This window comes from Thermobia domestica, chromosome 16 (assembly GCF_964235325.1).
Source record: "Thermobia domestica chromosome 16, izTheDome1.hap1.1, whole genome shotgun sequence".
NCBI lineage: Eukaryota > Metazoa > Arthropoda > Insecta > Zygentoma > Lepismatidae > Thermobia > Thermobia domestica.
In genome coordinates, this window is record NC_137469.1 from 3,831,555 (window position 1) to 3,843,650 (window position 12,096).

The 12,096-nt window shown below is 36.5% G+C and overlaps 2 protein-coding genes across 2 annotated transcripts in view; both read right to left on the minus strand.

Annotated features, from left to right (window-relative positions):
* LOC145672886 (protein transport protein Sec61 subunit alpha) overlaps nt 1–8,262 on the minus strand; it is a 35,624-nt gene extending 27,362 nt beyond the window's left edge. Inside the window, exon 1 of the mRNA XM_081742083.1 lies at nt 8,106–8,262. Coding sequence (XP_081598209.1) covers nt 8,106–8,112 — 7 coding nt within the window. The 5' untranslated portion in view covers nt 8,113–8,262. The remainder of the gene's footprint in view (nt 1–8,105) is intronic.
* A 2,000-nt stretch (nt 8,263–10,262) lies between these two features.
* Nucleotides 10,263–12,096, minus strand: part of LOC145672889 (protein transport protein Sec61 subunit alpha-like 1) — a 35,313-nt gene continuing 33,479 nt past the window's right edge. Inside the window, exon 9 of the mRNA XM_081742085.1 lies at nt 10,263–10,702. Within this exon, the coding sequence (XP_081598211.1) occupies nt 10,448–10,702 (255 nt within the window). The 3' untranslated portion in view covers nt 10,263–10,447. The remainder of the gene's footprint in view (nt 10,703–12,096) is intronic.

Below are 12,096 nucleotides of genomic sequence, written 5' to 3' on the forward strand. Positions count from 1 at the left end.
GTGAAAAAAAATGGACAATTTTCGTAGAACCTTGTTAGCTTCAATTGGTTATATCTCCCGTAAATACTGAGCTAGAGAGAAAAATAATATACCATTTTGAAGAAGAAAGAATAGGCTATAAGATATGTCAGGAACATTTATTTGAAAATCAAATATCATTTTCGGGAAATCCCGGGATTTTTGATCAGTGATATATCAGAAAACGTCCATTTGCTTTCCTTGAAATTGGGTATCAAGGTATCCCCTAAATGTCCGGTACAAGTATGGCAAATGTCAACTTGGGCCAAGAATGGGCCTGGAGTCTACAATGATTTTCGTGTGATCATGTCGGGAGAGAGACCTGGGTTGCCAATGTGGCAACTTGCCAATTTGACAGTACTGGTGAAGTAAGGCGTAACTGACCTAGCAGTAATGTTTTCCTGATGCAATCTGTAATTCAGTAATCCTGTGGGGATCTTTGAAACATTCCATTATCAATCGTAGTACATTGCACTGACCTAAATATGTGAGCATTCTGGAAGGTCCGTTACCTGTATTAAAGCAGGACATTGACACTACATGCAAGTAAGCTCTTAGCTCTAGACTGGACAACAAGTCTAGCTGGAAGTATCTATATAGTGTTCAGGCATAGCTAGTGAGATCACAGTGACTATACAGCATATTTTCGCGTGTCAGAAGTGGACAGTCCCGTGATCCAGTTGCAGCGTTACCTATAACTACGTGCATTCAAAAGCTGCTTATGAGATCCCACTGTTAGCATTGCCACCCTCTACTGTGCCAATCCATTTGTCAGTCATAGCAGTAAAGTGAGGGTTAAACTTCGCCCGGTGAAAGCGTGAATGGCAAAACTGGCTCCACAACTCAAAGCTCAGTCTGAACAAGGTGTGCAACAAGTGCAGGAAGGAATTAAGTAGACGCCGTTCCAGAGCAGCTGACGTACAGGCAAGTGATGACCAAGAATCGTCCGATGGACAATCTCTTAGTGCAAATCCTAATCAGCCTTTCATATCACCTGACGCAACAACTGACGTATTGAACCAGAGCTTTCAGGTACTTGGTGCGTCACCAATTCAGAAAAAGAAGCTGAAGATATAGGCATTCCCAAGTCTCTCTCCCGACATGGTCACACGAAAATCATTGTAGACTCCAGACCCATTCTTGGCCCAAGTTAACATTTGGCACACTTATACGAACATATGGAGGTACCTGGATACCCAATTTCAAGGAAATCAAATGGGCAATTTGAGATATCACTGATCCAAAATTTTCCCGGATTTACGGAAAATATTTGATTTTCAAATAAATGTTACTGATATATCTTGTAGCCTATTCTTTCCTCTTCAAGTGGTATATTATTTTTCTCTGTAGTCCAATATTTATGAGAGATATGACCAATTGAAGTTAACAAGATTCCACAAAAAACATCAAATATGTTTTCTTTTTTTTTTTTTTTTTATCACTTTATACTCTGAAAGTACATTGGGTACAGGGGTAGAATTTGGTGCATGATTATCTCTCATAGGGGCCTACATGTGCACCAAATTTAATCGAAATCTGACACTATGAAATTTTGGGCTCGGTTGATTTCACATAGAATGACCCACTTGCAAATCTTTTTTCTCTAAAAAAGATGAAAGAAAATGGGAGGAGGGGCATACCACTAATAATTGAGTGACTTCATAAATAACCATATCCGAAATTTTATCCTTTCCACATTGCAACGCGGATTTTATGAAAAGAATCGAATCAGAATCGTTTAGGAATCGAGTTAAACATATTAGCTACATTGATGGATGTTAATTTTATTTGCTCTATTAATGTTAATCTGGAATAACATATAAAATACTTTTGCTTACGTATTTAAATTTCCTGGTATTACTTGTGATAAAATTTGGGTAGTCATTTGGAGATTTTTACAAAGTGGAGAATTTCTATGACATGGAAATTTGCATTGAGAAGGGAAGCTCGAGTGGAAGAAGGGAAGTCCATTTACAGGAACTTCATCAGAAATACCGGATGTTCAGAAAGTAACAATGCAGTGCCACATTCGGAACATCACTCCCGATGTTCTGCACAATGTCTTCAAGAACATGCAGAAAAGTGTGCAACTGTGTCTTCAAGTGCAAGGGGATCACTTCCAGAATCTCTTATAACTTCCATGACATTAGAGTTTAGCTTAGAGTTAATTTCAGTTGTGTAAAGTGATTTATGGAAAATAAAGTACGGTATAGTTCCTTTCTAAACTCCCGGTATTTGTGATGCTTAAAAAGTTTTCCAGGTACAATTGCCTTTCTTGCTGCCATACCTTTCCATACATTCAGTACGTTTAAGCAGATTTTTCAGAACAAGATGTTGATACAGTTCAGACTGGATTAGTGCTTACCATACATTTCAGCATCGAGACTAAATGGGACGTAAACCTACAGCTTTATGGGGGGATCCGAACCCCTTAAGCTACCTGTTGTAATCGAACCCTGGTCTTCTGCTACGAAGACGCATATGCTAAACATACAGCCAAGAGAGAGCTATTGATAAAGTTTGAGTTATCATTTTGAACGATTGAAACGCAAGTCTCACAGTAACATGAGATCTCCTGGAAGCAAATAAGGAGACTATTCGCCAAATAATAATGAAGAAGTTAAAGAAACGGAAGCTATGTGCATGTTTTGTGCTCCTTAAAGAACCAGAATTTCGGAAGAGTGCACCATGTTTGTGAATTTTTGGCTCGAAAATGTGTTACTACATCCTGCATATTTGCCTGTCAAGTCCTCCTTTGATTACTTTTTTTTTTTTTTTTTTTTTTAAATAAAAAGCAGAACTGAAGGGCTGCTTCTTAAGTTTCCAGCATCCAGAAAACTGTTACGAGGACGTTGAACATCATTACAGTCCAGCACTTCCAGAGGTTATTCCACGACTCATTATATCGTGTAGTAAAGCTGTGTGTGGAAAAAAAAAAGTTCCCATTTCAAATTACTTCCCTAGTAACCATTAGCCAATTTTTTCTCCAATACTTCGAGTCGGAGGCACACAGTGGTGTAAATATCCTTTTAAAACAGGGGGTCTATTGGTCTTCTGTATCGTAATAGTACTAATTTAAGAATATTGTGCAAATTTTATCGATACCTATGATCATCTCCCTTTCCGAAAAGTTAAAGGCTACTACATCAAAATATGCGTACGCATGTCCCAAAGATAGTGCACAAACCTTTTTAACATAATCGGATCAACTTCAAAAACGAACTGACATTTCGAGAACCCTGGTGCCATGTCGTGAATACTTCGCTGAGGTGTCCACTATGCTTCATTCACCTTGGTTGATAAACACTTCTGAATATGTGTTACAAGGATATCGTTGTTGCATCTTTCTACTGAAAACCTCCACTTGTAACTACCACCACAATGAAATGAAATTAAATATCTATTTTACGTCCCACGGTTATGCCGGTTAGGCTAAAGGAGACTGTGATGATCAGTAATGAATGAAATGGTGGAATGAAGAAACTGGGAGGAAACGGGAGAACCCCGAGAAAACTCACGCACACGGTGTTTGTCCACCACAAGGTTCACTTGGCAGGGGCTGGGATCGAACCCGGAACCCCAAGCACCAGAGGTGAACGCTCTACCACTGAGCCACCGCGGCCCCTAGGTTAAAGGAGACTGTGATAATGAGAAATGAATGAAATCCCGAGAAAACACACGTACACGGTGTTTGTCCACCACAAAACTCACTTGAAGCAAGCTGGATACAACCACAATGTTTATGATTGGCCCTTCTCTCGGTAATCTTAACCCTGTGACGTAGCTTCCTTTCTCAACACACATTTCTACGCGGTTTTAATTTGGCAATTTTGCTCCATGCATCATCATCTTTCTCACCTCAACCATAGATCGATGGACAACATGGAAATTTTAAAACTTTTCTCTCCTTTGGGAGAGCTGTTTTATACTTTGATAAGGTCTCTTCTTCGTAACTGCATCTAGACATTCTATCCTTGGTCTTCCTCTTCCTAGTTTTCTTTCTGCCTTTCCCTCTTATCAACACTCCATTTATAATACACTTTTTCTTAGTGTGTTTCATGTTTTACATTTGACGCATTCTTCTTAATCAGAACGTAGTTCTAATTACTCACCTCACAATTAATTCTACTTTGAATAAACAGAGATAAGTTGATTCCAATTATTATTCATTTATCTTTTACAGACATATTTACTTTTGTTTCCTAACTGCCACACTTTGTAATTTAGTTCTGAACCTTACATACCAACAGGGTTGGCTGGTTTAAACCAAGGTGGTTTAAACCATGGTTTAAACCTGCTGGTTTTTTCAAAAAAACCAACTGGTTTAAACCAAAAAACAAACAAACAAAAAAAAAAATGTTCGTAAAAGTGTAAGTGTTTGTAAAATCTTGATGAACACACATTTGTGGGTTATCACGTTTCACTCCCGTATATTATTCGTATTCAGACCTAAATTCCCCATTCATTACTCAAAAAGATTATACTACAAAAGCAACTTTTTTTTACAAGGTTATAAATGTTTATTTTGTGATTTTTTTTGTAGTTGTTATTATTGTTATGTAATTGCAATCGAAGAAAAATTCTAAATATTGTTTCGTTTCAATGTTTACTATTGATAAAATACATCGAAAATGCCGTACTTTTTGTGTGGGTATTGGGGGGGGGGGTCATACAGACCCCACGAGAGGCATTTAGTGAAATAAGTATCTTTGGTATATAAATGAGTCTGAGCCAAAGTGGACTCAAATAATTCGTATCTTTATTCACTTTTCTTATTGATATGCAGATTAAGTCGGTGTATTTCTTTAATTTGGACCAATAAAAGTCGTTGTTAACTAACTGGAACTAAATTAGTTCTTCTGTACTCCGTAGTACTTTGAAATTGTTCATATGTAATTCTGTGTAATGGTTTCACTTGTGCAACTGTTTATCTTTTTGTCCTTCTGAAATGACTCTTGACAGTTATATTAAAAAGCATGTAAAGATCAGTACAACGTATTTTTTTTTTTTGTCAGGATTCCTTCGTGAGTGAGTCGGCAGACTTATCGCATTTGTGGCCAATTAGTCCTGGTTCTGAGTTCAAATGGAGGACAATTTCTCTCGGATGTAACTCGAGAAGCGGTTTTTATTCCGCTTTAAGCTTATGTGACCCCTTCCAGCATAACCCTGTTGTTGCATAATAACATCAAGACGAAACAAACATATTTCTGTCCATATATGATATGAATATATAGAGCAAATCTTTTAAACCATAAAAACCTGGTTTAAACCAAAAAAACCTGGTTTAAACCAAAAAAACCGGTTTTTTTGGTTTTTTATATAAAAACCATGGTTTTTGCCAACCCTGCATACCAATAAGATTAATAGAGCCCAGTTCATTGGAGCAATTTAGGACTATCTCAGAACAGTTTCCTGACAAAGCGATATTTTGGAACTGATATGCTCATAATATATTTCTGCCGATTTGGTGAAATGAAAACCAAGAGAGGGACGGAAGATTCTGAGAAAACAGACTGTCAATTGTATAAAAGTTGGAATCGTATCAGGAACCTATCGCATTAAAAATGATGGCTCTTGTGCTTAGATTACCATGCATTCTTCATTTATAACTCAATCTTATCTTGTATCTCCAGTTGATGGTCCTTTTTTGAAGATAATTTCAGTTCACAATATTTCAATCCTCTCTGGGACCGTATTCAAGCGTAAGTGAGATATAAGCCGAATTCTCTTTGTAATTACATTCGATATACGAATTCCATAACCCGTGACCTCAACGGAACACTTGGAGAATATTGTTACAGTAGTGAAATTATGTTATTTCGAACATTGCTTTTCTATTAGCTTTGCGGCAGAAGAAAACATGTTTGAAAACTGCATGGAAACGGAGCTACTAAAAAAAAAGCGATTAAGGGTCGAATGATCCTAGTGACAGTATCACATAAAGCGATATTGTGAAATGAAATGAAACACTAAGTTTAACGTCCCACGAGTATGCCTCTTGGGCTAAGGAAAACGATGGGTAAAGCAAATTATGATGATGGAATTATTGGAATGCGAAAGTGGGAGGAAACCCACAGACACACACCTCGAGATGTTTACCATAACACAAACTTGCTTGTCCGATGATCGAATCAGGAACCTCACGCAGCAGAGGTACGCGCTCTACAACTGAGCTACAATGTTCCTCTAAAGCGCTATTGTGGAAAGCGAAACAAAAAGTACGTTGTTACTTGTGTATCACTAACAAGTGACTAAATAGTTGTGCTACTCGCCTGCATTCATTGCCTCAGGCTCCCACACTCCCCGGTGAGCAAAGAAATCCCCTCATGTAAACATTTCTAGTTAAAGTGAATAATTGTGTTTCTGTTCACTGAGATTATAACTTAGACAACGCTGTCATCCTTATGTCCTCCTAAAATAAATGTGCGCCACTGAATGTACTATCGCAAATGCAGTTTTGTTGTAATCATATGTTAGCAAATCTACTCACCTTCAATATATTTGGGTATTATTTAGTTTCTCCCCAAATCACTTGCTAGTGAATCTGGCCCAATTAGTAATGATTAAGATGATTAGTATACGGTACCTACAGTGTGGATGTATGGCATAAAAAACTAGTGTATAAAACACGAATCAATTTGTACCAGATGGCTACTAAAAACCACGAATGCTATCTAACCGGGTCAGGGCGGGAGTGCAGCAAGGAGGTCCGAGCGAGGAGCAGGCGCGGCAGTGATGGTGGGTATACGCATAAACGAGGTCGTATACAACTGTTCACCAAGTCTTATCAGTTCTGTAGCAGTCAATGGATCTGGGAGAAAAAATGAAATCTTTAAGTTTTACGTCCCACGGTTATGCCGGTTAGGCTAAAGCAGACGATGATGAGACATGAGTGAGATGGTGGAATGAAGAAAGTGGGAGTAAACGGGAGAACCCCGAGAAAACCCACGAGCACGGTGTTTGTCCACCACAACGTCCACATGGATCTGGGAGAGATAGTAAATGACATCTCTACATTTTGCCCTAGTACTAATGGAACAAATGTCAGAATGCTAACGTAATTATTTAAGGGTGAATTCTTAGAAATTTTAAGCATTTTCGGACATGGGCTTAGGAAATTACAAACTTGCAGCAACCTTTGGCGGCGTAATTTCAAGAACTATCACTCTGTATTGGAATGACCGGTTCAAAAATAAGGCTCTTTAAATATGCCTATAACTTTCGTGCTTCTCAAACTGTCTGTCCTTACAATCAAGCATAACCTTAGAGAAAATCAAGTGGTTTGTCGGATGATGGCATTAGGGACAAGGTTCACAAATTAATCACCATGCAGCAAATTTTATGTACACTACAAAACTACATCGAATACTTCCTAATTGTTTAACTACAAGTACGGTAAAATTACATATGAAAATAAATAATTTGTTTCCTTGTACATTTGTTGTTGAAATTATAAGTCCATATTTCAGTCCTCTTTATTGTGCAGTACTTAGATGGAAAACAAAAACAAATCTAATTTTCTGAGTAGATTTTGAAAAAACATTACACCAAGTTACGCTCTTTTGCACATTATGTCCTCAAATGTTACTACTCATGAAGAAGCCACCCTTGGTTTAATTTATAAGTGCTAAGAAATATGTGTGCTGCAAGTACTCATTTTCCTTTATATTTTAACACATATTACTTCTACTCATAGAGAAAATGAATTATGAAAAACTGGGAACATATGCTGGGCATACTACTTGACATACTTCTGTCCTAACATACCTTTGAACATCTGTTGGATGAAGATATAACGGTATATCGTTCCATTTATGGATGTAAACCTTTCAATGAAATTTTACGTATGTTAACACGTAATAACATCTATAAATGCAATATATATTATAAATAAAAATGTTACTTTTCAGTATTATTAGATCATTATATAAATGAACACGAAAAGTACTCTGTAACACATGTACTAAAATTGTAACAGCTGAAACTGTCACACATTATGAAGCAACGTATTTTATTTGATGCGTAAACATAAAATAACTCCGGCATGAGTACGTATTATTTGATAAAATTTGAACACTAATACTTACTACCCATTCTGAATCAGTCTTACTGCACCGTGCCCTACACCACACTTCGTTTTTCACCCAATATCCGGACTCCAGCTCGTTTCACTCCGATAGTCAACATTTACACGTCTTCAAGAATGAGTCACGTGACCTGGTGATGTGTTCGTGGGTCAAAGAATTTCGAACGGTAGAAGACAAACAGCTGCATCCTACAAATGGCTCTCTTCATCATTCCAATTGGTACATTGAAATCTTGCAGTTGAACAATCTGACCATTATATGAGTTATATATAATGTGTGAAAATTAACTGTTTTGTAACAAAAATCACTTCTTATTGCCTTAAAAAGCTGTTCCACTAACGATTTCTCATTTTTACTTCGAGCGTGTTGTTGAGACAATGAAGAATATGGGTGCCACCAGAGTTTGAATCCAACGTGTTTTATGAGAGGATAACTATATATGTTGTTGGAATAAATATTTCCCTGGAAAGGAAGAAATTCTGATGATTAGCTGGGAAAAATAAGTGATGAGAAGGTGAAATCCTTAGTACCACGTTGACTAGAACCTAGGGGGGGGCACTATTTTAGTGAAACTGTGTCTTTACACATTTCCTAACTATATTTATACAAGGTGAATTGCACTGTGACCAGTGATGATTCCCAGGGGTGGTCGGGGAGAATTTCCCCCTCGGAGCTACGAAATTCCTCCCTCTTCCGGGGCATTTCTCTGATTATCTTCAACTTGGGTTACTAGTATTTTCTCTCGCCGTTTATTGAAATTTCTCCGGTGAAAATCTGAAATCATCATTGTCTGTGATTCCATAAAGAAGTGTGTTGCCTGGAGCAACCGATAGTGAACGGAAGCAGATGAGTAACATGGCTAATTGATTTATTAAAGCGGGATCCAGCTTTCACGTTTGTGCATATTACATGTGTTCAAACAAGACTTGTGTTCAAAATATATTTATTTTGCCTTATACCTTATCAATTAAATATTACATATAAGAAGTTATGCAAATACTATCCAATAATCTGTATTGATACACTGATGATATACAAAGTGAGTACTTGATAGATAATCAAACACGTAATTTCAACTTACATATTCTTCTTCCTTGCAGGCCAAATATAATGTGAAAAACCAAATACATTTTTTACAATCATATAAGGTTGAGTTCTGTATATATATATATTTAAAAAAAAGTGATGAGGAGGTGAACTTCGCGCCAAGGCCGTCTGGAGTTGCGAGGGAATAATTACCTCCCCTGAACTTTCAAAAGGGGTTCGATTCTTCCAAATACATGTCAAAATATTTGTATATTAGATTTGCTTACTCACACATTTCATTATTTAATAATTTACTGAATTTAATGAAATTATGCAACGTGCATAATTGTTGTTTTACATGTGCATCAAGGAAGATGTATGTATGTAATCTTTACTTCACTTCTGTATCGGTCATTTGCCCTCTTCTCCCCTCCTTGGAAGAGATTGTGCGTATTTCTGCGTTTGCCTCTCCAATCAACCAACATATTCAGACGAAATCAAGACGATCTGGATGCACGGAACAATTTTTTATATATCATAAGATGCTGAGATTTCGGCATATTTCTTTTCACCGGAAGAAATATATGCTTGGTCCAGTTAAACGTGCACCATAGCAATCATACCCCCTGGTCCAAACGTTTGGTGTAACAGTTAAAGTCACAGACAAGAATGCATACAAACAAACTTATGCTGTCGAAGTCGGCACTGCCAACGGTTTTCGCACGTGATTTAATGGTTGTCATAGTAATCTGCACTCTTTGGTCTGCTTCTCTTTACTGTGAGTACATATTTAGTGCGGAAAAAGGAGATAGAAAGTTAATTCTACTGCACATCTCTCCGCTATTCATTTCTTTCTGCTACTGTAGCCAATCAAATATTTCATTTCGGATTCTTGGACCACAGCAAATAGGTTTGTACAGTCATTGCCCTGATGTTCTTATGTGTGCATCCTACGATTTCACGACTCATCATATGTAGTCGACGGTTAGATTCAAAATGTCTGAACAGGTGACGGCAGTGACCACGTGAGATTTCTTTTTTTTTTTTTTTTTTTTGCCAGGTTTACTGTTTGTATGTATTCTTTGTCTGTGGTTGAAGCTTGGCTTATCTAGAAGAAATAAGTCATTTGTTTCATTTAAATTAATCTTTATATACAAAAGTGATTAAACATTTATACAACACATGTAACACAAGGTATTTTACCAACACTGAATAAATTTACAATGTCACTTTTATCATCTGACGGAGAATGTTCTCAAAAGTTCGTCTAGTTGCTATGAACGTACTCATATTTCATTAAAATATGAAAATTGCTTCTAGAATATGTACCCTCCTTCTTCTTGTTCCCTGATTATGATCTCATAATATTGGTATATAATAGTGACAGCGCAAAGGATGCCGGTTCCTGACCCTACAGCTCCAAGAAGGTCAGCGAAAACAGATAAAGCGCCAAGACATAGACCACCAAACCAAGCTGCTGTTGGGATATAGTGATACAAGAAACGAACCATATCCTTCTCTCGGTTATAGCCAGCCACTCGCATGTTTCTTTCCTTCAAACTTTTAACAACCTGCGAAAAATCAAGAATTACTGTTTGTGTGTGTATGATATTAAAACACTAGCCACACCAACTGCACAACAAATGTTAATGGATGAGATATAACAGTGATGTACACAGAATTTCATTAAGGGGGATTCAAGCATCAAACTTGATATTGCCTTAGGGTAGTGCAATATTTGTATTCGTATCTTAACATGGACTTTTTAAAAATAACATCCTGAAGAAGGGGTTTTTAAGCTGGTAATTTTTTCTTTACGTGCGTTACTGTGTAGTTTAGCTCACATGTAGAAGTGGATGTGAAGAGGTAGAGGGACGCATGACGCCACGCTGTCTTTCGTGCCTATCTTTGCTCATTGAATTTTTTTAGGAAGTGGAAGGAGGCCATATATATTTTTCGAAGTGAGGTAACGGCTTTCCCCGCGTTTCGCTTTACTTTTATTCCTGCTTTAGCTCATATCAAGGTTAGAAGCTCATGAGAGCAAGTAAATATTAGAGAAAAAGAACATGAATGTATCAAACTTTATCAAATCCCAATCTTACGCTGTCGAAATAAATGAGCCTACAGTACTTCGCACTTGTTCGCTTCCCTTTGTATCCTGATCGCGTACCATATATAAAGGGTGTCAGAAAATACAGTTCTAACCAACAATAAATTCAGTGTTGGTTACCATTGTATTCCCACGCCATCTAAGATTGACCAAGTTTGAGCTTCACTAACAAAGTTCCAAACAATTATATAAAAGAATTTTACTTCATCAAAAATATAATATGATACCGAAAATGTGTTTGTTTTAGAAAATTAACTATTCATTTTCATAGTTTGTGTTTAAAACTGATTTTCACTTACAGTTCGCATCTAAGTAAACTAATTCCAAATACTAGATCATTATATAGAGTTTCAATGACTATTTGGAAATCATTATTTAGCATATACCCAATGACTGCTTCTTTTAAAAAATAGAATACCCAATGAGTATTTCTGATCATTATTTAAATCCATTTTATCCTTATCTATTTTCCATAATTATTTACAAATCATTAAATGACTATTTCCAGAATATTTTTAGGACGCCCAATGGCTACATGCAAATCATTACATAGAATATTCTCAATGACTATCTCCAAACAAATATTTAACAATACCCAATTCTATTTGCAAATTGTTATTTAGAATGTATATAATGGCTGTTATTGCACCATTATTTAGAATATTCAATGGCTATTTCTACATTATTATTTAAAATACCGATAACTATTTGCAAATAATTATTTAGAGCATATGAAATGACTATTTCTATATCATTATTGAGATATATCTAATGACTATTTGGAATTGTTTTTTTTTAAATATACCAAATGAATTCACATTATTTAGCATATTTTTGAATTTCTATTCTTGTGAA